Source organism: Melospiza melodia, chromosome 9 (genome assembly GCF_035770615.1).
Source record: "Melospiza melodia melodia isolate bMelMel2 chromosome 9, bMelMel2.pri, whole genome shotgun sequence".
In the NCBI taxonomy this organism is placed as follows: domain Eukaryota; kingdom Metazoa; phylum Chordata; class Aves; order Passeriformes; family Passerellidae; genus Melospiza; species Melospiza melodia.
The window spans coordinates 20,922,711-20,949,529 of record NC_086202.1 but is presented as its reverse complement, the minus strand read 5'-3'; the positions used below and the strand labels follow the sequence as shown (position 1 = coordinate 20,949,529).

The window sequence follows — 26,819 nt, the reverse complement described above, 5'->3', positions numbered from 1 at the left end:
TGATAAATATTGGTAGGATATCTGAATCTTATTTTACTTGCTTTGGGAGTATTTGGGATGGAGACAACATACTTCTGTTCCTCCTTTCCTTTCAAATGTCTGCTTGGTTAGGAATAGCATTATACGTGTATGTATATAAAAGTTGTTGCATTTCTAGTACTATTATTTGATACAAAGGAATGAGTAAGTGAAATACAAAACAATGCCAACTTAGGACAGATCAGTATTTGTAGCACAGTATTTTTTCAGAAGTTCTTTTGACATCAGATTCTAACATTACAGAATATATGTTCACATAAATAGATATAGATAGGTAGATATTTCCATGGGATCTAAAAACATAGACTTTGACAAAACTTTACAAGCCAAGGGAAGATAGCCACGATTTCCTGGCATGATTCCTGTGCGCAGAGCAGAAGCAGCATTGAGCAGCTCCCAGGTTACCTGCAGGAGGTTGGTTCTGATGCGCTTGTCCGTGCACTGCTTGGCCACCTCCTTGGCGAGCCGGGTGACCTCGTCGGAGGCCTTGGCGATGTCCTTGGCGCACTGGATCAGGGCGCGCTTGTTGCCGCTGCCGCCGCGGACCAGGCGCGACATCTCGGCCATGAGCAGCGCCATGCGCTTCGCCGCCGCGATGATGTCGTTGCCCTGCGTGGAATGACACGGTCACTGCTCCTGCCAGCACGTCGCTGCTCAGCAGAAACACTCAAAGAAGTTAAGGATGGAAGAACCATTTGTGAACACAGAAGGGGTTTCTTCAAGGAACATGGAAGATCTCTACTAACTACTCATTTCTGACTTTTTTTTTTTAACGCTCAGAGAAAAAAGCTCACTTCAAAACTGAAAAAGAAGTTGTAAAGTGTTAGTTTATCCACAGAATGAGTTACTGCTCTGATGACTAGATTTTAGAATAAAGCATGTTATTAGCATTTGAAATTCCAGATTTTCCCCAAAAAAGACTTCTTTTAAAGTTAAAAAAAAGTGCTAAACAACCTGTTAAACCAGTTGTTGTCATAGCAGTTGAGCATGGGATTTTCAGTGGCATCTGAAACTGAAGTTGGTAAAGCACCAGCCATGCTGCTAATAATGCCAAAGGATAAATGGAAGAGAATCCAACACATATAGCTTTTGTCACCGGTAATGTGGAAGTGAGATGCAACTTTTACTTTTTTAAAAATTATTCCTTGAAAATAAATTTTTTTTTATACAATCTCTCTCTTTAAAATAAAGCCTGTAGGAGAGAAGAACCTGGATTATCAAAAGATAATCCAGTGATATTTCTTATATTAAAATCAAGATTTCTTGTGCATCAAAATTTACAGTCACAGCAATACATCTGAGAAATATTTGATATGTGAATTAATTGTGAACAAGGCAATCCCATTTCTTATACACTGTTCCAAAGAGAAACCTAGTGCAAGAGAAAGCAGACCTAACTGATTGATTGTTAGTAGTCTGTCAGTACATTTAGTTTATTTATCTTATTCCCTTTCATAGAAAGTTGTTAGTCACAAGAGAACTATTTGGTGCTTTGAAGCATTCCTACTGTGTGGATGAAATAGCAGCAGAGTGAGTTTAAGTATCAGTACACCCTTCCCCTGGAATAATCCCACAGCTAATGACCCATGAAGTTCAGAGCAAGGAGTATACAGTGAGAACCCAGCTAAGCCAAGGTATCCTGTACCCTGTGCACACACTTCTGTGACTCACTACGAGCAAGTTCAAGATGAGATCCCAGGCATTTTACAGATACAGTGACCCAAACAGCTGAACTACTCGTTACCGTGGCCTATTAGCTAAACAGTTTGCTACTATAACCAGTTAGGATATAAATGACATAACACAAAGTTTTTCCATGTTTTCACGTAGAAGGATCAGTCTAACAAGTTATCCAAGCACCAGAATCTGAAAAGGACAAGAACATTTTTAAAGCCCTTTTTATTAAAATGGTTTAGTATAACTATCTATGTAAGTATACACACACACATACATATGCACACTCCCCTAACTTTTGTTTGTTATGGGACACCAACCTTATTTTTTGCAGCATGCTATGAAAAGTGCCCAGTCTTGCAAACATTTGTGCTTAGACAGAAGACAGACTACTTGTGAATGTCTGAACCTTGTTAGATTTCCACTGGTTTCATATAGACAGGATCTCAATTCAACAGCTAACAGCATTCAGTGCAGCTTCTTCAGAAAAGAATTCTCTCAAGACCAGCATTTGCAATACAGCCCAGTGCAAGCCAGCAGTCAGGCAGTCTCTTCCACAAACACTGCCATACAAAGCCATTCCTTGTTGGAAGGGATGTTAATTGGCGGCATCAATTGAGGCCAAGCACAATAGACACCTTAAATGACTTCTTGAATTCTTAACTCTGCTGCATCCGGAAGTCATCAGGAAACCATTAACCATGGCTTCCCAGGTAGCCCACGTGAATGGAAAAAGGAACCAAAGGGGAGGAAGACAATCCCTATTACAATTTGAAAACTGCCATAACAAAGAAGACCAGGCAGATGCAAAGGGAGAGGAAGTCTTTGAATATTAATAAGTGACCCCAATCAAGCTTCAATCCGGCACTGACAAACAGATCTAGCACACTTGTGAAGCCACTCTCAGTCCTTAAAATGAAGTGCAGACACACTTATTCATTCAGGATGGCGGGGCCCAGCAGGGATCAGGAGTGATGCAAATGTGTCACGTTCCAAGTGGCCGGATGCACGCGGATCAGTCCCGGGACTCAGGAGTACCTTACTAGACCACTTGGTTGCTTCCCGGTGTAGAGACTGAGCAGCAGCCAGAATGGGCTGGTTAACGGGCTGATTGGTTGGCATTAACAGCAGCTCAGGCTCGTAATCATCTTCAATGTCATAGGGGAGAGTGAATTCAACATCTGCATCATCCTCCTCATCTACATCTACACCAGCCTCAGCCGCTTCATTAATCACAGTCACATCAGGCTTTGCAGGTGGCAGCAAGGGTGGAGAAACAGGGGACAGTTAGTACAAGAAGCAGAATTTGGTAGAAGAGCACAAACTGAGCAGTTTTAGTGACCAAAACATCCTCTTGGCCTCTCAGGATCTGACAAGGCAGCTCTAGGATCAGGTCAAGGGGAGGAGGGGAAGGAATATGAAATTAGCAGAAGGAAACAAACAGTTCACCTGTGAACCAAAATTACCAAAATATTAAAAAGTTACAATTCAGATATGCAGCAACATTTTCCATCTGAGCATTCAGCTTCTGTAGACAGAGGCTGACCCACAGAACATTTTACTGGCAGGTCAACAATGAAATGAATGGCTTTCTGTCTCAATGGAAGCTGTTCTGACTGCACAGGAGCAGGCACAGCAGCAGATGACTGTGGTATTTGTGCAGATACAAAGCTTTGTATGGAAGCCCATTCATATGTGTGATAAGAGCAGATAGCAGCAGAAAAGCCACTGACACTGCTTGCTGTAGAGTAAAAGAAAAAGATGGGATGGCAGACACTGTAGAAGCAAGTACTGAGGTACCACATAGAACATGTAAAAGAGCAACACAGGGTTCGAAATAGAAGAGGTGATGTTGAATGCCATGAATACTGTGAATATGACAGTTCTTACAGAAGACTGAAATGGAATTAATTAAAAAAGAGGATTATGAAGCATATGATACTATTTTGCCACGGTATGTTGTATCCATTACCTTCAAAAAGAAAAAAAGGGGGTTCAAGCAAATTACATTAGAGATGTTCTCAAGGAAGAGGTGAGAGTTATAACAATATAGGCATTAATAAGACTGCAATATCAATACAAAAATAGTCTACAAGTTTACTAACAGTATTTCTTCAACTAAAGCCAAGTGTCATACAAGTAAAGGTACCCTTACCAAAAACTGTGCATTTGCAACTGTGTTTTGCTTAAGATACAATCTTATATAGGAAAAAAAAAAAATCTTTGGCAACAACAACATACAGGAATTTTGGATTGTGATTTGTTGATTTGTAAGGCCAAATCAACTTGTCTTCAAAGGCAGCTTTTGTATAAGTCTTAATCTAATGAAAAGTTTTCAAATATACCTCATTTTCTGATTTATCCAAATGAGGGGGGAGCCAGGGAAATTAAAGCAGTAGACATTGTTCAGCTGTTCCATGAGAAAAATGGAGTACACGAAAACTCAGAATCCACTCAGTGAAGAGCAACTTTTGTAAAGAAGGAAAAAACCCCAGATTTTCATTCTTAGAATAATGAACAATGTTATCAATATTTTTTAAAGACTAAGTACTTGCTCACTCACCCCTCCCACTTTACTACAGGTCAAGTCCAGTAGACTGTGATCAGCAAAAAGGCAAAAGACAGTTGATACACAGTCTGTTGGGACTTCATATAAGCAAGACCTTACAGTTCTGTTTTCCCAGGGCTAGCCCATATTCCTCAGTAGCACTGTCCATCAATCCCTCTTCCAACCAATCAGGTGAGTTCAGAGACTACAAAAGTGTTTTTAAAACTTCTTTCCCCAAAACAGACTGTGAGAATAACTGAGCTCCTATTGCTAAAATGCTACTGCTTAAAAATAATTAGAAAGACAACTGGCAGGCTGACTCACTGGTTTGTTAGTCTCAAATGAAAGAAACAGCAATGAATACAGTGTTTTATAATCTAAAGTCACTGAGCTTGGAAATCTTTCATAATCAGCAAGGAGTTTTAAGGTCTGCTGCTTGGCTCTGCAATACTTAATGCAGAATGCATGTAGTATATATATGGTAAAAGCATTTTGTTACCTACTCTGTATTTAAGTTCAGGGATTACAAAAGGGATCAGTTCTGAGATTCCAACATCAAAACACTTTTAGGAAACTGAAATTAAAGCTTTTAGCCTCAAAACTACCTTCTGAAATCACTAATACATTCCAATACTGTCTCTTTAGTAATATAAAAAAGTGCTTGGTATATCCAGAAGTATGGGGAAAACAGAGCTTTGGATTTTGGATAAGAGACACCCAAAGAGATTTGCAGAAACTTCTTCTGTATTTTATCTGTGCTTTCAGAACAGTTGTCCAAAGCACTGAAGTTGATTCTGTAAGCTACTCAAATTTATGTCCTTACTCACCAACTAATTTAGTGCAGAAAAAGGGAGAGATTAAAAAAGCCAAATTCTGTCCCTTAAATTTACACTTGCAGAAGCCTAAATCTCTGAAGTTCTTTCTCAGCACTCAGCTTCTGCCAGAGAAAAAATGTAGCTCTTGGGGGAAGGAGGGAGAAAAGAAAAGCAAAAGAAAGTGGTATTAGCATTTATGAGACCAGCAAATTCACACTTCTTCATAGGACTGAAATGGAAATTCAGGATTTCAGCCTTAACAGGAAATGTGACTCACTCCAAAAAAAGAACGAGACCAGGCTACCAATATGTGGTCATTTTCCCCACCATAAATGCATCTGATTAACAGCAGAGTACCTTGCAGCTTCCTCCAGAATTAAGACAAACCAGTTCACTATTTCTGCAGCTGGCATCTGCATCATCCATATGGACTTTTCTACACAGACTTTTCAAAGTCAATTAAATACAGCAATCAGCTTGTCAGCCTGCACAAGCATGAGTATTAGTGACTCTCTAGGCAATACCAGCACCAAGGATCACAAACAGCTTGGCACACAAGAGCATATTTGTGTTCCCAGGGCTATGTTAATAAAGCAGTCTAGCAATCCTAAGTATTGTTGACCCTAGTTCACTCTGATCTTGAAAGGGTTTCTAATTCTTCCTGCACCAGTGCTTTTACTATTTAGTCTGTGAAAGACACTGTCTTAAGACAAGACACACTGATCCTGAAAACAAAAAGAGAATCCTTTAAGCACAAAACACTTACAACAATTTCCTACCTTGCTAGACCATTTCCGGGCTTCATCATGCAACTGCCTTGCAGCCATCATCATGGGCTGATTGATTGCTTCTCCTGCCTTTTGCTCTGGGAACTCTTCATCCTTTTCTTCAGGTGGTGGTGGTCTGGGTGGGGGAACCTCCCCCTCTGGCAGTGGTGGTTTCGGAGGAGCGAGCTCGTCAGTCAGCTGAGGGAGGCAAAAATCTTATTGAGAGCAATGCAACAGAGCAAAGACTGAGCAAACAATGGTGTCATGGCAGGACACGACTACATAACCTCAGGTCTTTTTCCAGTTTTCCAAGTGCCTCCTGTTAAAGAAAATACCATGTTTTAAACTTTCCTTTTGAAAGGTGGATGGATATTTTTTAGACTTGAGGCTACTTGTATGCATGGCTGGCCAGACAATACCTTTTATTTCTAAGGAAGAATAGTACACTGAAGTCCAGTGTAATCCACACGTCAATGACAACTGTGTCTTTTATTACCAACTACCTACACTTACATGAAGGTGCTCAAGATCAGGAGGAGGAGGAGGAAAATCTGGTTCCTGAGGCTGGAAGGCTTCTCTGACTTTGGCCACAGCTCCCAGAATTTTGTATCCAGAATCCAAGAAACTCTTCTGCAAACCTGAACAAAAATTCCAAAACAGTTTAATACCAATTTAATAGAACTTGGTAATACTTAGAACATTACCCCCAAAAATTACTTCTCCAATGTACTGTGCCAAGTACACTTGCATCTGTATTTAGAAAGTACCAAATTGTTTACAGCAGACTTGCATGCTTGAAATGTTAGTGTCACATGCAACATGCATACAATAAAGCCTTGGCTGAATAATAATCACTATCAATAGCCAAAGTAATTCCCTGAACAACTTTTAGAATCAAAAAAACTACATACCATTTTCTGCTATAAAGTAGTATTACTTAAAACTAGTAACAAATGCTTCTAATTAAGAACATGAAATTGTATAACATATTAGAATGCTGAATCCTTTTCCCTTGAATATGCCAAAGGCCTTTGATTGCATTTTAGAACAGCAGGATGCAGCAGTTAATGGTGTGAGCTTGATTTCATCATTCTGAGATGCAAGTGTACACCATATTTCCATAAAAGGAGATACACAGCTGTATAAAAAAAATGAGCACTACTTCGCATCATCTCCAGTCAATAAAAAGCACATTTTAAATTAGCTGACTGAATCCTTACCAGGATCAGAAATGTTGCCTGCCACAGCTTTAGCATCCATTACCATGGGTGATATAGTTTTGCTCAGCTCATCAGAGGCTGCTTTAACAGCCTCCCGGAATTTGGGGTCTTCGGAGTTTTCCACCTCCCGCTTTGCCACCAGCAGGATGCGATTTGCTCGCCTGGCAATGCTGGTGGCACCAGCTACCAGCATCTGAGGCTGCATGTTGGCCATTGCAACTTTACATTTGTCCAGGTCCTTCTTAATGGCCTCTTCTGATGCATCCAACAGAGATTTAGTATCGATGGCTTCATCCACCAACCCTAGAATAAAAGTTCAATACATTAATATTCTAGTTTTATCTGTGGAAAGGGATATTTGGTACTCCAGAGACAGTTCAAAACCAGAAAAGTATTTTAAAACTGAGGTCAGGGGAAGAATAGAAGAGGGCATGGAAATCAGACCAAAGTACTACTGCAGTTAACTCGTGATTCTGTACCTCTGTGACAGTTACCATGGTAAGCTTGTTAATGACATCCCAAGCTCTTATTCCTCTACCATGGAATGTTGTTTTAGTCAAGAACTGGCTTACACAGAATATGCAGCAGAGATTCTTTCTTCACACCAAATTTTTTAAAGCATACTCAGTACTTTTTGTACTCTCCCATTTATTCCAAAGGAAACACCCCTCTGTCTGTGCTTTTTACATAGAGGTGATTTAAAATACCCGGAATTTAATTACTGAGATGAAGGAGGAGATAGTACAGTCAGCTGTTCAGCAGGTCAGTGCAAAGGATCTGCACTTGGGAAGGACTGAAACATTTCAGTGCCTCAGCAGGAGCAGCAGCTTTGTCTTATTCTCTGTATTCATTGAGCTGTTTCAGTATTTTGAACATATTTTCTTTCCTTCAGTTAATTATCTGTCCTATTTCAACATGCCAAGATGACACAAAAGAAAACCTCAAGTTGTCACAGTGATATACTGCTAGAATAGCAACTGCAATAAAAAAATGATGGTATTCCAATTTTCCCAAAAAAGAACTAAAGCAGGATTTGCTCCTCTACAGCTCAGTATTAATAGATAAGAAGCCAGCTATTTTGTATATTCTGTAACATATACATATTCCTGGGATGAGAGAGCACATTCCCACTTCTCTTAATTTCTTTTTAATCAATCATTATTCTTTGCATGTTTCATCAATCCAAAGAGCATGGAGGAAAATCTATACAAGCTAGTTAGCCACAGGTAGGATCTTCAACAAAAATTCTTACTTTACCTGTCATTTTCTCTACGTTATCAATCCACTGGTTTTTCATGGTCTCAAAATGTTCATAAGCAGCTTGATTTCCAGGATTTCTCAAGAGGATACGAGCTGCTGATACTACCTGCCAACAAAAGACATTTTAATTATCAGTACACATTAACATTATGCACATTCTTGAAAATGCTTTTGTTTTTTCAGTACTTGATGTGCAGCTCCACATTTGAAAACCTAGTTCATTCATCCTAGTGCAGTATCTAGTTCCATGAAGATCTACCCTACTTCTGAAATTAGCTGGCATAAATACTTTTTTCTGGAACTTCAATTATGCACTAATTTCGTATAAACAACTCTTGAAAACACGGAAGTACAATACTTATTAGGCTACCAACATTTAGATAGAAGTTTAGTTTGGAATAAAAAAGGAGCATTTTTTCCCCTTACATATTTTACTAAGCCTCAAAATCATTTTGTTTCACGTCTAAGTCACAGACGTTTCTATCCAAGCGTTGAAAAATAAAATGTGTCATTTGATCTTTTGTTCTACTTTTAGGATCATGTATAGAAATATTTGCCATTCCCCTTTTAAGAGTGTCAGCACTATGTTCTTTGTTGGTATTAACCAGCATCAATCAACAACAATCTCTTTCTTTGAGAACAGAAGCATCAGGAAAATTCCCCAGAAGTCATCCCCAGTCCTTTTAACAACCCTTCAAACCCACCTGTGGGGTGAGTTCCCTTGCTGATTTCACTGTTGCCTGGATGCCCTCCACAGTACTTTTATTGGCAGTTCCAACTGCAGCTGCTTTTTCTGCTGTAGCTCCCAGTCTAGCAGCATGGTTTTCAAAGTTTGCTGCTCTTTCATCAAACACCTAGTTGTCAGAAGACAAAAAAGCATTTAAAAAAGCCCTAACCTCCTTAACAGAACACACAATTTCTTCAAAGTGTCAGAAACACCTTTGTAACATCCCCACTTAACTCATCCTGAGAGGATGCAAAAGGACACAAAAGCTTTGAAAGCATTTGGTTTTTTTAATCTTTACATTACCAGACTTTCTTCTTTACTAACTCAATGGGACAACTAAGGAGATGGCTATGCACTTTATAGATTCAAGGTATGAAGTTCAGTAATTCCTGGTAACTACTGCTGCAATAAATACTCTATTAAAACTATTTTAGCTCAGAGATTCATCTTCAAACCCTAATACAAAAGTAACTATATTTGAAAGACAAATAAGGGGGTTTACACTAAAAATTCACACTGGAAAAAGTGTGAATTGCCTTCTTTTACAGTGCTTAGATCTTCCAGAAACAGAGTACTTGGACAAAAAGCTATCCTGCCATAAAGCTGAATTCTCCAAAGCCTTGGGATTTATTTTGATCATGTAGGCAGATGCCAGAACAGCCAAACAGAACTGCCAGACACTGCATTTTAGGTACTTCATGTGCAGCCAGTGGCTTTCAAGTACAGGAAACAATATCCAGCAAGAGAACAGGTTTAGTCTGTTGATTAATTCTGGCATGAATTTGACTATTGTAATCAGCTTATGTAATGCTGGGATATAAAAATCCACCAACTAGTGTGTTAGGGACTTTTGCACAAAAATTTTGCCATGTGGTACCAGCAACATGGGGAGACATTTTTGCCATTTATGAAGTCAGGGACAACACTGTTTACTGGGTTATACAATTCACAGTCTCCAGGATTCTGGAGAGGTTTGCACAGTAATCAATGTTGTCAGAATTAATAAGCATGTACCACAAACTTGAGAAAAAATACCAATTCATTTTTCAGAGCACTGATTTATTTTTCAAATTACCAATTCAGGTAAAATTAAACAGTAACTGAAGCTTTATATGGAAAGAAAAGACCACCTGGGTATACTTGCCTCATCTCTGTTGGGAGCATCAGAGGGAGCAGTGGCTGCTACAGCTAACAATTTAATAGGAGTTGTGGTGTCACTAAAAACATCAGAAACTTCCTGGGTCATTGCTTCTTGCATTCGTGCTTTAAGATCCTTAAAAAAGCGGAAAATTATTAGCATATGACAGAGGGACATTAAGTTGTAATGGTTCAAATCCCATAAAGCCTTCTCTTGCAAAAAAACGCCTGTTCTAATGACAGACATTAAGATAAAATTTCCTTAAAAGTATGACCAATTCATCACCTTTTACATAATTTGAAATATACACAGCTTACATACCACTCCTTGAAGCAGCTTATATTAAGCTCTACACCTACATTTCACACCCTACATTAAACTCTTCTTGATCAGGCCTAGTGACAAGCCTAGCCCTCCTCCCAGCCTTCAGAGTCAAAGCCCCCCTGTATGGCCTACACCTATGACAGCCTAAAGCCCACGTGGCAGCCCCCATTGCCAGCTCCATGCTGCTGGCAGCCCTGCTCCTAAAACTTGGAGGCTATGGTGTTATACCAATCACAGTCCTATGAATGAACAGCATGATTTGAGACCTTGCCCCTCAAATCTGCAATGCTAGTATATTATTTTTTTAAGACAGACTTAAATTTTCCTTCTAAGCTGTTCATCTGAAATTAACCCCCATGGCACGATAACAAGGCCTTTCTAGAAAGTTTGCTTTAACCACCTCAGCATAAAAAGGCCTTTCTAGAAAGTTTGCTTTAACCACCTCAGCTCAAGCAGCAGCTCTGTAGCCGCACTGTCGTTTCTGTGGGGGCCTCACACACACAGGGCTGGCTCAGAGCAGCGAGGGCTCTCAGTGCCTGCCTGCCCAGAGCAGGCCCTTACCTTGAGCGAGTCCTGGAGCTGAGCTGCAATGGCCCTGGCCTGCGGGGACTCGCCCTCGCCGCGGGCAGCCAGCTCGGCCAGCTGGGCAGAGAGCTGCTCCACACGGTCACACTTGGCCAGCAGCTCCTGCCGGTACGGGCCCATCATGACGTTGGCCAAGCGCCGGCCCTCGGCAACCAGCCCGCGGATGGCAGCCTGGCCTGCAGGGGACAGGGGACAGGGCAGTGACACACGGGGACACAAACACCAGAGCCACAGCAAGCACTGCACGCCTGTGAGCACACATCACAACCCCTGGGTTCTTAACAACGCTCCCCTAGGTGGTAGAGAAGTTCTTGTGCCGTTTATCACTGAATAATTACAGTTCAAAACCACTGAGGAATTCAACTGTCTTCAGTTTCTTTTTGCTTAATTCAGCAACTCTGGCTAGAGATACACCCTTTTTAATTACAGTAGTCTGACAAAAATTAACCATGGCAGCTGTCAGGTATTTCTACATAACTAATCTGTTGAATCCAGTGGAGCACTTACAAATTTCCAATACTGCAATTCATCCCCTCAATAGAAGATGAGCAGCAAGAGGGAAAGAAAAGACAAGTAGAAACATAACTTAAAAAGCCAAATGCCCTCTCCCAGAATTCCAGAAGCCATAAGTAAGAAGTGTCAAGTAGTCTGGATTGCAAGGGACAGTGGGGGTAGGGAACACCTTACAAAGCCTCCACAGTGTGTCAAAAGCTTTTCCATAAAAAAAATTATTTTTAGCATGGGTAATTTCCTTCATTCACTTACAGATGCTTCCTGCTCATTCACAAGAATATAGTTCTCTGTTCTTTCAATAATACAATAGCAGTATTCTTTTAAAAGAACTCATCATGTATTAACTCCAAAGACCTACTGAAGAATAATTTTAAACTAATGCTAACCCATAAGTAATCCAAGTTTGTGATCAAGCTTTAAATTACTTAGGAAGTTGTCACAGCACCCGACTATCCAAGAATCACTCAGCACTGCTGGCATCTTTTATATTCTTAATTTACTTTTCTTATGAGTACCCTGCCAACTGCCAGCAACTCCTGAACCTGAGTTATATGCTCATCGAGGGTAAAATGAGATTATCAGATCCCCCTTCTCTTTAATTGTTAGCATTCTCCTCAGATAACCCAGAAACCATACAAGAAGTGATACTTCTAGGTCAGGTTTATGAGTGTTTTTCTCTTCTCAGAAGGACTTAATTACTCAATTTGCTGGAGTAGGTATAAATTCAAATTTGAGATACAGTATTTGCATAATAAGGAAAGCAAGGAGCAATCTTAAGTTTGTTTTCTCTACAGAACATGTTCTTCCATTCTTCAGGAAAGAACACAAAGAGAATCATGGGCCAGCTTAATTCTGTAATTGCAGTCAGGACTTAGCTATAACTCTAAGTCTCCACACCAGTGAAGATACAATGCATCCTCAGCATTTCAGGAGCAGTAGTTTCCACCACAAAAACTGGTGACGGGTTTGATTCTAAATCTGGTGGGGGGGAAATCACAGAGAAACACTTACCTACTCCCCTATCAGCAACTGTGGGATTGTCTATCCACCTCTGAGCTTGTTCAATCTTGCCCTCCAAATGGACAGCTGCTTTAACTGGCCTTGTATTTGCTACAGCCCTGTTTGTTTTGGACTGTAAATTCTGAAGTGATGTTGCTATTTGCTTAGCCAAAGCACGGGCCTCAGGAGAGTCACCTTTCCCACTAAGGATTTAAAAATAAAATTAAAAAAAACAGTGTTGTCATAGAAAGATCATTTACAGATTATCTCTAGTTCAGCAGGAAGACACACAATAAAAGGACCTCAGTATTTTTAAATAAGGTTGAATTTGACCCTTGGGTTGAGACTCTGAGGAGCAATTCTCTGCTGTGGTACCTGGACACCACACATGTTGAGCACAGCACTGAGGTGGGGGAAGGCATAGACTGGCATTGCCAATACTGGTGTAAGAAATTATTTCCCATTTCCATGGCTGTCTTATGAGCAACTGCAATCATGCCACAAAGATCACAAGCAGAAGAGCAGGCAGCCACAGAGCAAAAGCTATATACAAATCTGACAAAATGTAGCACATTAAGACCTACAGCAGCTAAAGTTCAATGAAAACTTGATTAAAGCATCTAACTAATGAAGCAAAAAAAAATATCTATTGCTGTATTGCAACCAGCCTTAGGTGAAGATGACAATTTGTACAATAACAGCTTCTTTCTCCTCTTCCATTCTCAAGCAGCCTCTTTGCAAAACTGATACAGAAATAGAATTTCTGAAAGGCTTATCTTTTGTATAATTTGCAGTTCCAACTTAGAACACTGACAGTGATCAAAGTGGTAGATATTCCACCTTGTTATTTAGTAAAGTGCTTAGCAAAAACCAGTCATGACACCCATCTGCATAAACTTATATTTCCCTTTACCTTGTTGTTTCAACAGTACAAACAAGCTCACTTTTGGCTTCAGTTTCCTTCTCAAATATTCCACAGGCAGTAAAAAGAAAATACTTCCATATCTGGTTAACTTTTTCTTAAGGAAGCTAGTGCAAGCTAGGCTTTGAGATAGAAATCACTAGGCTGAATAACTTAAAAGGGTTTGTTTTAATGATCAATATTCTGATCTTGCTCAGCATTGGAAATTGCACAGGAAAGTAATTGAAATAAATCAATCAGTGGTGATGAAACAAACACTTACTGTCGGCGCAGATCTGACAGCTTGGCTGTCAAAGCAGAGATCTCCCCCAGGGAACGAAGGATGTCATCTCTCTCTTTAGGCTCCTCACACATTTCTGCAACTTTCCTTGCCTCAGCCATAATGCCCCGGATGTGCTCCTCCCCTTCACTGCCCCCATTAGGATCTGCAAGCCAATTCTTAACAGAAAGAAGTTGTGTTCAAGTGAAGACAAAAAGTACTGTTTATTCTATACATGATTTTATAGGGAAAGAAAATACCAATAGAGCTTTCAAAATTCTACTGCCTCATAGTTTTTCTGTTTTGAAAAAAAATGTCAAACTAGATAAAATCTAGATAAAACCCAAAGATTTTACATTCTGTCTCTCCCATCAACATTTGCCAACAGTATTTTAGAAGTAAAATTGAATCACTGCCTTTAGAAACTGATTATGTGACTTTCAGAAAAAACTGACAACAGATGCTCTGGAGCCCAGGGTGGTACACAGAGCTCTTCCTAAAAAGTCCCATTACCATTTCATTTGATGCATATATAATATTAATGTATCTTTATATATTGATAATAGACACATATACACATTTAGATAAGGTATATTATTTGATGATAATCATAATCATCACTGGCTAAGAGACTGACCATTGAGGGACATTAAGACTAACAAAAATAAAGAATCAACTGCAAGAAAATGCAGCTTCATTAACATACAGTTCTAAATCCTGAACTCCACTCCCAAAAGAGAGGCCAAAGAAAGGGCTCTGGTTTTATCCACAAATAGGTCTGTTCAATCTAAAACCCTTCTATTCTTTTCTTTAGTAAGATTAGTTCATATGCAAATTTAGGGTGTTCCATCATTTTAATTTAATAATAATGCCAAATAAGTTACCAAAAAAGATCATCAACTGAAGCAAAATTCACCATATGCTCTAAATCACTGAATTTAAGATTTTTCTTTGTTAAAGCAAGTATCCCCTCTATGTTCTTCCTATCAAGTAAGTGTGTTTTGTTTGGAAACAACTACAGTAGTTCAGTAAAACAGCTCTGAAAGATTTATTAATCCCTAGTGGTACCTGAGCAGCATCAATCTTCTTAGCAATTGCCTGCTTGGAGTTGGTCATGGCCTCCAGCTTGCGGGCTGCGTTCTCCACCTTGGCAGTGAGCAGGTCCAGCCCCTGGGACACCTGCTGGGCTTTCTGCATGGCCATGGGGGTGGCACCCTGTCCTCTGCCCGAGACAAAGAGAGCACCACAGATTCAGCTCAGGACTGACTAAAGCTATTTTCTAGTCAAGGAGCAACAAAACCTGTTTATGCTTATTCCCAGCATGTATTGCAAGAGATCTAGTACTTAATCACATCTTGTTTCCTCCTTAAGGAAACAAAAAATAAGTGAGGAACAGAAGTAGAGATAAAAACTGAACATATTTTCTGTATTCCATAATGTGACATTTAGCAGTCTCAGAGGAATAAACATTTTTTAAGAATCAAAAAGTAAAGCTATTTAAGGATATAGTTCCATTAAAGTACCCAGGACAAGTCCCCTTTTCTCTTCATTTACAGACTGTTGCAGAGAGTCAGAATCTGCAGGATTTAAAGTCTTCCTACAACTAAGTGATGACAGCAAGTCAATTAAAAAAATAAGTATGAAAATAAAATATCTTAGCTGCCTCAATCATGTGACACACAAAGTTCGATAGAATTTGCCAGTGAAGGATAAACAACAACCACCACGTGTGATCTAACATCCCAAAAAACACCTAAAAAGTAGAATATCCAAGTATCTTAGAGTAATTGGAGTATATCCTCTTTGGAGAACAGACTTAAGAAGAGAGTTTAAAGTTTCCTTTCTGCCTAATTTGGAGGAAAGTTATGTGTTAGGCAGCAAGCAAAGTCAGAATTATCTACTTGAGCAATTCTAATCATCATATTATGTAATTAATATTTCTCCTATTAAAACATATTCTCATCAGAAAAGAAGAAACTGAAGTAAAAAAGGCAAAATACACTTCTAGCCTGCTTTCTACAGGTTAGGAAGTGACAACTGCAGAGAAAACATTTCAGTAGCAGCTGGGAAGCGCCCAGCCCGAGCAGAGCTTTACCTGGCCCGCAGGTCAGCCAGCTGATCTGTCATCTGCCCCAGGGTTTTGCAGGTGCCCAGGATCTCTCTGCGCTCCTTGCCTGCACACAGCTCTCCTGCTTTGCCAGCTTCATCAAGGATCTGCCTTATGGCCTGCTCACCAGCATCCCCTGAGGCACAGGGTCAGTCAGTACAGCAAACAAGACATTCTGTCACATGTATGAGAAAACTCCTGATATCATCATGTCACGTGAACTGCATTAGGTTCAGTCAGGAAAGCACATTTACCAAAAATGGAGATACACACCAAAAAAACAACAATTCACATCCAACTTTTACAACTCTATTAGTTTGGCTTTGATTTCAGAGGAAGTCCATTTAAAAAGGTCTTTAAACATCCAAATGGAACAGGCCTCTATTGAGTTTTGTTTACTTTAAAGATGCATACAAAGGTAAATAAACCTCTTATATAAGTAAAGGTGATTGCAATTAAGCATATTTATGGCAGATACTCACACTAAAAATTTCATGTCAAGACTGAAAGAAAAACACTTAAAAAGATTCTGTTAGGGAAATCTCAAGTTATAAAAATTTGAAAATACAAAAGAAGGGATTTTAAATATCAGCCATGGCTACAATTAAGTACTGTTCAAATCCTAAGTTTTTGGGTTTACTGCTGGAATGAAAATGAAGAACATGTATGTTCCACAGAACACATATATTTCAGGCCATTTAGAAGAAGTAAAGCCTTCTAGGTCATTATACACATCTTGTTAAATTCCCAGTACCTAAAGAAAGGAATAAATACAGGTACCTTCAGAATGATCCACTATGTAAGGGTTATTAATGCTTAAAGACAATTTTGTCTTAAACAACAGAAATAATGAGACCTTCAAAAATCAAAATACTTTATGCTGTTGTTTGTGTTTAAACATTACCTGGAGGTGCATTTGGATCTCTCAGCCAACCTTTTGCCTGATTCATCTTTGAATCTATTAAGGCTAAAGCTCTCTTCATGGCTTCAGTGTCCTTTACAAAAGAGAAACCAGCAAAATTATACTCAAAACAAAAATATCAAAGAACAAGTAATCAATGCAACCAAAGCTGACAAAGATTCTATGAAGCAGAGTCTACTTATAAAAACCTATTCGTATAAGCAGCTCAAAACCCATTTTCAAACTAGCAGGTCAAAATTGCTTCTTTCCAGTTAGAACAGACACTTTCATTTCACTCAAAATGCAAAAATTATGCATGCAATTTTAGTGGTTTTTCTATTTCTTTATTTACTAGTGCTTTAATTTCCAAAGTTGGAGCTCTAATCAGCACACATCTTGGAGTTAGTTCCATTTTACATCAGGGTACATAGAAGAGTGATGTAATTGGAGTATCAATATCTGGTAATTGGCCAGTGAATTTTACTGCTTCAGCATAAGAGGCTGCACATCTGCATTTCTCACCTGCTCTGCTGCTTAAAGTCAAACAGTTACTGTTTACAGAAAAGGAAGACGACCAGCTAATTTCTGAAAGTCTCAGATATGGAGCTGAATGTCTTTGGAGATAAACACATGTATTTACATGTGATTGTTTAAAACACTGAACTCCTCTGCCAGGATCAAAGAAGCTGTTTCTTTCACTATTATGCCACTACTATCCAACACCTCTGGCTGCAGAAGAAACAACCTCCCAGTTCTGATTTCTCTGCACAGTCTGCACATTGTTCATGTGCCATCCCTCCACTAGAGGCCACAAGCTTTCCATCTTACACAAATGGAAGGACGATGAAAACAGTAACATGTACCTAAGTAACAAGTTGTGGAAAAGCCAAAATAGCTTTTTACCACACATATCATGGAAGTGATTTGAAATGCATCTAAGATCCCATGAATGACAAAAAGAAGCCTGGCTCTCATGCAGCATCTGAATCAGAGTGCCCATGTCCAATGCTTTTGAAGAGAAGCCTACTACCATCAGCGATCAGTACCTTGCATAGCATGTGCTATCCTGACAACACTAAAGAAATGCCACATTTGGTGGAGCTGTTCATTCTGCATGCTTAGTCTCAAACATACAACACTAATACTCTGGCATTTTTATTCAGGCATATTAGTCTGTCAGCAATTCATAAGGTGCTATAATATAATTCAGCAAGCAATTTTCTAAAATGTCATGCGATGCAGCTGAGTATTTTCAAAGGCTCTTAAATCACAGCCTGAGAGAGAGCACCAAAAGCAGAATTATTTTCACCTAGATGACTGGGTCTCAAATCTACAAACTGGCTCTCCAAACTCAGTTGGGACCTGTTTGAAAAACCTTCCAAAAGGTCGGATATGCAGCTAGGGATGGGAAATGGGAACATTATTTTAAGTTATCTTCTCTACAGCTCAATAATTGTGCATTCAATGTATGCTAGGAGACAGGAAAATATTCATTGAATATTCAAATGTATATATAAATCTTACTATCTATGAAGGTAGGTGTTACTGTTTTCTGTTGTTTATGTCAGGCTTCTGAAGCTACTTTAGCTTGAAATGAACAGTCTATTTCAGACCTGTCTACCCAGAAATAATTTGAAACAATTAACTGAATTTTTAAAAAGGCAACAGATGTTTCTTATTGTGTCAATGAGATGGCAGGAGTGGGTGGAGAAAAGCAGTGTTGGAAAAACCGTCTTTGCCCCTCCCTTTTCACTCTCACAGGCTTTTGTGTGGTCTCAGCTGCCCACAGAGTTGCAGTTTCAGCAGAATTATATAGAAACCTCTGAATCTGAGGTCTAATATCTGAGGATAAAATAATAGGTGTTGCAGATTTTGCACTCATGATTTTGTAATTTCCAGCACTGCCCCAGCAGCAAGGATCCATCTGCCCTGTCATATGGAGTTACACAACTGCATTGCTCTGCAGGGTGAGTCTGGCTATCCTGTGTTCCTCTGCATGCGTCCCCTTTTCCTATTTAAAAATCTGGTAAAATCCTAGCATAGCAGTTGAAGTGTTTTAAGACAACTGCTCTTAAAGCACCAATTCTCCATCTACACAGCCCAAGGAATCTCTCTCAGCTATAGCCTGATCTGGAGTTTTCATTGCAGTGAGCTGAATAATGCAACAGACAACTAGAATGCATCCTTAACTAGGGCTGTTGGCACAGCCCTTTGTGTCTGCCAGAGCTGTATCTGGTGTCAGATACCTGGCAAGCAACAAAGGCACAGCCATACTCAAAGGTCTGGACTCACCAACCAATTTGGGCTATTAAGAAAGGAGGAAGACAAAAGCACAAACACTCCATCTAAAAAAACACAGCAACTTGCTCAAGGTCTCACTGCTTCAAAGTGTCTTGATAGTCTCAATTTCCATAGCTGTTTAAGTATTTTATTCCTCCCCTAAACAGCTAAATATGTTTAAAATGTAACTCTTTGGAATATTGTTTGCAAACATGAATTTTTTTTTTTAATCCCACTGCTCTTTTGCAAAAAAAATTTATAGTTTATCAGCAAAAATTGATTCTTTCCCTCCTCTCCCTGGGCCAACAGTACCCCTGTTACCAAAAGGAAGTTTATTAACAAAATCAGCACTATTGCATTTTCAGAAGAGGTAAACTATTTCAGTTACTCAAATTAAACAACTAGGGCAACACTGTCTGAAGGGAAAAGAGCAATCTGGATTTGTTCCAAACCAATTCCTAAAGCAAATATTACTGAAGACACTTCTGTGCATCATTTCTGCCACTACCAAGAATTTTGTGCTCATTCAGGGAGCAGGTAGCATTGGCTCTACTATGCAAAAGAGCAAAATAAATCCTACACAATTCCTTGCTGGATGTAAAACAACCTCTGACTCAGTAAAGTGGTCTAGTCTAAGGATATCTGCATTTCATGACCAAAGAAGGCAATGCTGGAGGAAATAGGCAAAGCCAGTGTTCTGGCAAGATAGATAGCTTAGTCACCATTCAGGGTTCAATCCTGCAAGACATTAGATATCTCTCAGCTTCTTACAACTGTTAACTCCCTCCAATTCCATGGAAATGAAAGATGTTTGAATTGAGTATTACTGGAAATTCATTTTAAAATAAACACTAACAATATGCAAGAGAAAATTAAATTCCTCTGAAAAACAAAAAAATCAAGGAAGAAAGTTCAAAGCTATGAATGAAAAAATAGATAGAATTCTTTTCCCCAGGATTTTGTCCAAGAATAGTATTTCAGTTCTAAAGCACCATATTATTTATAAAATCCAGTGTAAACAGAGATTATTGCAATCCAGTAATAGTAATGTGCAGAGTCCAGAAAGACCAACAAAATAGTTTACCTACAGCTACAACTCCTACAAAACCTACAACTTTGGCTCCACACCTTGTTCATTCTCCACTGTCTCTAGACAGATTGTGATAACTCAAGGTATAAATAACTCAAGATAGAATAATAAACATGAAGTCCAACATCAGCAATAGCATGTACTACACAGAAAAATTCAAGGCTGGGCATCCCCATACACCTTATTTTATTCCCTAAAAGCATGGGGAAAACATTTTCTTTCACCACCAGGCACAAAATGCATGCAACAGTGACCTCAACTACAACTAAACAGCTCCATCTTCCTCCTAGCAAAATAAAAATTGTTAGTCAATTGTTACATATGTGTGCAAATACAGGATCATGTCTGTGATAGGTGGCTATTAGCAAACTAGTTTCTGCTTCTTCATCCCACTGCATTTTTCAATTCAAATGCTTTGCCATCACTGTTTAATGCCCAGTGTTACAGTTCCAAATTATCAGGATATCTTAATTCAAAAACAAAATACAATTTAAAAATTCTCAGTTCAGAACAGAATGATACTTTGATTATACTAATCCACACACATATTCATGCATTAAGCATAATGACCAATAGTTTCCATTAGGAAATACTGCTAATATACTAACTGTTTTCTTAATTAAATCCTTTATTAATCTGCCTCACCAGCAGTATGAATAAGAGTTTCCTAAGCCTAAACTGCCAACTCCTTGCAATAGACATTTTTCTTCACCACAAAAATTTCCACATTTGTTGTGTAAAATAAAATAGTATTCATATTTCATAAAATACAGGAAAGCTTAAATCCAAAAACAAAATTGAATTGAAAAAGTACCCATGCAAGACTGCAGTTTTAAGCCTAGACCTAAAGAACATGAACCATCTGAAATGAAGGAAGGCTATGGGTAAAACACTATGGAATAGACAAAATTCCTGACTTAATAAAGCTTTCTGGCCATGCAGAAAGCTGGTTCCTGCATGACTGGACCCTTTATTTGTCACTACAGAGACTCATAAACTAACATGAAAGCATTCAGCAAGAATGCTGTAAAATCTTGCCCTAACTCTAATCAGATTCAGAAAGAGTCTTGATGCAGATCAGCTTGCAATTACCATTTTCAGTGACAGCCAATGCTACACACAGCCAGACAGAGCTATTATGATCTTTTTTAAACTGTGTGTATACCCCTAAGTATAATGCCAGTGCCACAGCTGGCAGTCAGAGAAGTTGCACAGCACACAGTCTGCACACAGCACAAAATCCCACGGACATGCTTTTTTCGGGTTTAGTGCAAGGGAGAGGTGGAGGGTGTGGAAGAAAGCTTACCTTCTAAAGGTGAGAAAAGATAAGAAACAGGACAACAAAAACAGAGATGCATACAGTAGTCATAATAAGGAAGTGATAGTGACAAAATAAATCAAGAAGCAAACTAAGGGTAAGTGCCAAAAAACATAGGCCAAAGTGATTTTACATCTTGGTTACATCAATGTTAGATTTCCTGCTAGACTTTGTTTACTAACTAGTCTGGCTTCAGGTCTCAGCAAGTTTTCCATGACATTTATGCTTATTTGTTGCTCATATTATTAACCATTAAAAAAATATCCTCAGCAATTTACCTCCAAGTACTCAAAAATAACTTGGCAGGAATTTCAGTTATGCAGCTGCATTTATTTGTGAGCCCAGAACACTTATGATTCTGTCAGACCTGCTTTACAGTCTTCTAGACACTTCAGCATCACTTCAGAGCAGCAATTAGCTCCAGGTTAAGTGGTTGCAGTCACTCACACAGCTCAACACTGAGGTGTAAGAACCAATCCTGTATATAAGCCACTTTCCCAGGCATCAAACTTACCCAGAAAGCCTCTTCAATCTAACAGATTTTGTTTTGACGTAAGACAAAACCCTGAAATTTACTCTCATGTCCAGAATAAAAATGGGGCAGGGAGAAACAGGGCAAATGTTCCAGGAGGAATTCCCCAAAATTGACTAAAATTTCTCAGTTCCAAGCCTTTTGCACAAGGAATACAACAGCAGCCTATCTTTTCTGGCAGGATCTAGAAGGAAAATCTCAATCTCACTTATGAGACCAGCTGTATGAACAGTAACTTTTATACCAAACTTTCCCATGTCAAAAATTATTATGTAGGGTAGTTATAGATAGGGAAAACATACTTCTCTGAGTGGAATATACCATATTCCAGGACTTCCTAATGATGCTGAAACTAAAGCATGAATAAATCTGTCTTCTGTTGGACCAGTGAGTTACAGTAAACCATTGAATTACCTTCAAATACCCCACTAGTTTAACTTTGCTTATTGAGAGAAAGCTCAATATTTGATATTTCAGTGGTCTCAGAAGCACAAGTTTAAAAGGGTAAAACACAGTAGACAAAAACTAGACTTCTACATACAAATGTTCATATGAAAATACCTTGCTTGCCCAGGCATCTTCATCCCAGGAAGTGAGTTGCAATACACGAATTATTTCGTTTATCTCAGCACTCATTTTTTCTACTGTGAAATTGCGATTTTTCAAGGCCTCTTCTATTCCCTGGCTTTTAGAATTTTTTGTGGTTACAAAAATCTTCATAGCTGTGGAAATACCAGAGATTAGAAAAAGGTAAATGCAAGACCAATCAGTGGTCAAGTTGGCCTTCTACTGTATTTATATGGAACTTTTGCTTGGATCATTTTATCTCAAAGAGACTGTAGTTTTATTACAAGAAGCACAGTTACTTGCAATTGATTACAGATGTCAAGACTATTTTTAATTAACATAAAACATGGGAACTCAAGTTCAAAACAATAATTCAGAATGGTATTGAAGAACAAAGAAAAAATACCTGAAATAAGTACTGGCAATAGCTCCTTGACTGTATTCATGGAGTTTACCAGCATAACCCGATGTTCCTGATGAGTTAATTCCTGTTGTCGCTCGTCAATCATTTTGGCCATCTTTGTCATTCCTACAGATTGAAGTAATTGAACATTAAAACACTTGAGATTTTGAAACAAGAATAAGGCATAATGATTGATGAAAACTTTTATATTAGCAGCTGTTACTTCAAACACATTCCAGATACTTCAGAGAAGTCACCTATTCAAAAACTAGCCACTTTCTGCCAAAACAGAAAGACTACTCAAAATTCTTGATTTAAAATCCTATCAATAAAATAGGAAAATACTTGAAATTACAGGTTTAGGACATGAAGTCACTTAATGAACACTGGAAGCTGATTAAAAGGGCAGGAGGAGGGTGTCATCTTTTCTGTTAAGATTTGATCCATGGCTTAAGTGAAGGACAGAAAAAGGAAATGTCAGGATTTTGTTTGCTTGCTTGGAGGTTCTACCAGAGGTCAAGAACTTATTTATTTACACTTCATATTTGCTAGAAATACTTGAGTACCCTAGAAGCCTGTAAAGAATTCCATTTATTCTAGAGCAATAGCTAAGACTTGTGAGGTTTATCACACAGTGCATGTGGAAACTTCAGACACAGCTTCACAAAAACTTAAGATTATTTAAATTGGTGCTCTTGTGCTCCTACTCTTTCTCCTCCAGGGTATCAAACTGGAAGGAAGCTGTATATTCTTTGGCTGAATTACCTTTCTGCTGGTTAGCATCTTAAGCATCTTAATACTGTTTCATGACATCACTGAAAGTAGTAGGATCCTCATACTGAGAGCACAGAAAGGCAAGCAGTGCAGAACCACATTTCCTTTTAAATGACAAAAGCCTTAATAGGTTATCATGTTCCCCTCTCTAGTTCCAGCATAAACCCTGTAAGCACTTCCTTGACTTTAAGTGTACCTGCTGATACTCCTGTTATTTATACAGTACTCACATGGATGGTTCAGTTCAAATGCCCATTAATATAACTACAAGGACTCTGGGCTTTACATTTTGTGGGCATGGGCTGCAAATGTTGAGCAGCAGCCAGTTCAGACAAAGACAGAGCTTCCACAGCATTCCAGAAGCACAAGGCTCACTATTTGTTCACAATACCATGAGTTTAGAGAAGATTATTTGCAATTAAGATGACAAGCCTATACCTCACTGTAAGAAACTAAGACACTTACCCAAGACCTCTGGCATACATATGTAACAGCAAATTATGTATGTGAGGTTCAGTGAAAAAAGCCAAATACTTGTAACTGAGCCCAACAGAGCAAACTGAATTTAGGGAAAACTTCCATTTTAAAGATAAGTAAAACAATAACCACAGAGAAACTAAATGTGTATATACCAAGTTGAAGAAAAAGTTTCAGGGAAAGAGAAGATTGCCCTTTTGTTTTATCATTTCCTCTTCAAAACAAGGCAAAAACTATTTAATTGAAAGTAATTTCTGATGGGAAATAAAAGTTTAGAGAACACTATACCTCCATATGGAACTTCAAAGTTTTTCCACATCTAGAAACAAGGTCAAGTATACATGTTAAATAAAAACAGGATAATCTATAAACATGCCCTGTGCCATGACATCTCTTAGTCATTTCATTTATCACCTAGCCACATTATACAAGTATTTATAAATTAAAAGCACTAACTAGATTCCTGCTGGTTTTATATAAGCATTCTTTAGTTCAGTGTAATTTTAATTCCAACATCTTCCTACACTACCACCACCACGTCTCCATTTCGCAGAATGCATTTGTTAAATACTTTAGCTACTTCATGCTGAAGCTAAAGCATTTGAACCAGCAGATGACACAGATTAATGGTAGGTTTCCTCTAGAGCAATGGAGAGATAGAGACAGCAGCTCCTCACTTACCCATCACTTCCACCACTCAAAGTGTGAGTTAACACAGTGAAGTAACAAGTAGAGAAGAGCAAACAGAGAATTTCCATAACAGCTGGGCTTTTGTATCATACTTCAAGACAGCTATTTCTGCAGCCTCATTAAGATGGTAACATATGACATGTAGCATATATTATTCCAAGAAATTCCTTCTGGGCCTAAGTATCTCAGCCAGTGCAGACATTTTATCAGCTTAATGGATTTTATATCTGTGAGTGCTTACTTACAGAGTTTCTTCAAATTTTTTTTTATCCTTACTAATGCATGCTTACTTCCTTCACAGTACAGGAAAAGTACAGTACATATCATTCATGTGCAAATCTCATTTACCAACATCTTCTGCATTCTTAAAAGAGACTGTGAAACAGAATGAGTCATTCTTCCCAACAGAAACTTCCAAAGTCACTGCTTTACCATTGTCCCAGTGTTCAAAACTTGGGTGAGGGAGATGCTGGTGGGAGAACAAAGTAATAGAAAAGACTATACTTAATATATTTATGAAAGACTGAAGCAAATCAAACCTGGCCCTAAATTCTTCGTGTAAGTCACCAGATCCTCCATTGTCTCTACCACTTCTGCCACAGTCAAATACTCCAATATTCCTTTGCAGACACGGATGATTTTACGGACCTAAGAGAGAAACATCAACATTATTTCTTAGCTAAAGCTAAGTTACACTTGCATTAGAAATGCAATTCTGTTATTAAAACAGTTTAGTTATAGCATTTGCTAATAGGACAAATGGGCAACTATACAGGTCTGAGATCCTGAATAAGTTACCCAAATTCCATTAGTCAAGTGCTATAGTGGCAAGCCAATATTTAATCAGCTTTCCACTACTCAGAAATGCAAAATCCTACTTCCAATGTTTTCACTTTGTATGATATATGAAGGATGGCATTGAGAAAACGGGTTAGAAAGAGCTTCATCTATGTATGCTGTCATGCTTGAAGTTTTTCATTGCAATTTCATCAATAAAATATTTAACTTAAATCACAAAGCAAAGGTACATAGAAAGCAGACTTCAGGCTTTCAGAGGAAGTATCATTTACCATACAGCTTTACATATGGATAAAGCATTACCAAGCATTCCAGCAGGGAAGATAGATCCAACATCTTAAACTTTCCAGAAAAATCTGTGAAGGCTGTATTTCATTTACCTCTGGACCTCTGCCTCAGCCTAACTTTTTTCAGTCTACATTTGATTCCCAAACAGTTCTGTCAGTAAATATTCTAACCTCTGAACCACATTACTTCTGACATCACTACATACAATTATTATGGAAGAACAAGTTAATTGACATTTAATTTGTATCAATCACACGCAGTGTTTAGCACCTAGAAAAGACCAAAGCTTCCTCTGAAACTCATTTCAGTTTGTCCCAATGCTACTTTATATTGAAACTTAGCACAGACACTGGCCAACTTAAGTACTTGTAAAAAATCAATCATTCCTGACTAATGGCATTCTTCTCATTAACAAGGAGTTGTCAGGTGAGTTGCACAAAACATTAAATTCACAAAAGTCAATTCATTTCCTAAATACTAGAAAGAGAGATTAAAAGCTATAAACTTCCTTGAAAGTCCCATAACACTTCTATTGAACACCATTTCAGAGGAACATGCTAACATTGCCATGAGATGGCTAAATGAGAAAAGGATACAATGTTAGATTACTCAGAATGGCAAGAACAGCAACACAATTCCATAGGTTAACAAATTGTAGCAGAATGAGAATTGACATCAGTATTTCTAACAGCATGATCTTTCTTATTCAGAAATAAGCAAGACTCTACATCCCCAGAAAGAGTATCAAAACTAGGATTTGTAACAAAAAAAAATTCAAACACAAGACATTTACATTTCCTTGCA

The 26,819-nt window shown here is 38.5% G+C and overlaps 1 protein-coding gene across 5 annotated transcripts in view; it reads right to left on the bottom strand.

The window, feature by feature from the left end:
• The window catches only part of VCL (vinculin), a 54,540-nt gene that overhangs the window by 3,517 nt on the left and 24,204 nt on the right, over nt 1-26,819 (bottom strand). The window contains exons 4-20 of one of the 5 annotated variants that reach the window (XM_063163817.1): nt 25,469-25,577; nt 22,992-23,114; nt 22,580-22,740; nt 16,802-16,895; nt 15,886-16,033; nt 14,859-15,012; nt 13,794-13,969; nt 12,622-12,812; nt 11,074-11,273; nt 10,195-10,323; nt 9,028-9,177; nt 8,321-8,429; nt 7,064-7,366; nt 6,357-6,481; nt 5,856-6,041; nt 2,752-2,961; nt 445-648 (exon numbers count right to left, since the gene is read on the bottom strand). In XM_063163817.1, coding sequence (XP_063019887.1) covers nt 445-648; nt 2,752-2,961; nt 5,856-6,041; nt 6,357-6,481; nt 7,064-7,366; nt 8,321-8,429; nt 9,028-9,177; nt 10,195-10,323; nt 11,074-11,273; nt 12,622-12,812; nt 13,794-13,969; nt 14,859-15,012; nt 15,886-16,033; nt 16,802-16,895; nt 22,580-22,740; nt 22,992-23,114; nt 25,469-25,577 — 2,772 coding nt within the window. Of the gene's footprint in view, nt 1-444; nt 649-1,236; nt 1,906-2,751; nt 2,962-5,855; nt 6,042-6,356; nt 6,482-7,063; nt 7,367-8,320; nt 8,430-9,027; nt 9,178-10,194; nt 10,324-11,073; nt 11,274-12,621; nt 12,813-13,793; nt 13,970-14,858; nt 15,013-15,885; nt 16,034-16,801; nt 16,896-22,579; nt 22,741-22,991; nt 23,115-25,468; nt 25,578-26,819 lie in introns of those variants that run through there. The other 4 variants (XM_063163818.1, XM_063163821.1, XM_063163819.1 and 1 more) reach the window with 4 other exon arrangements.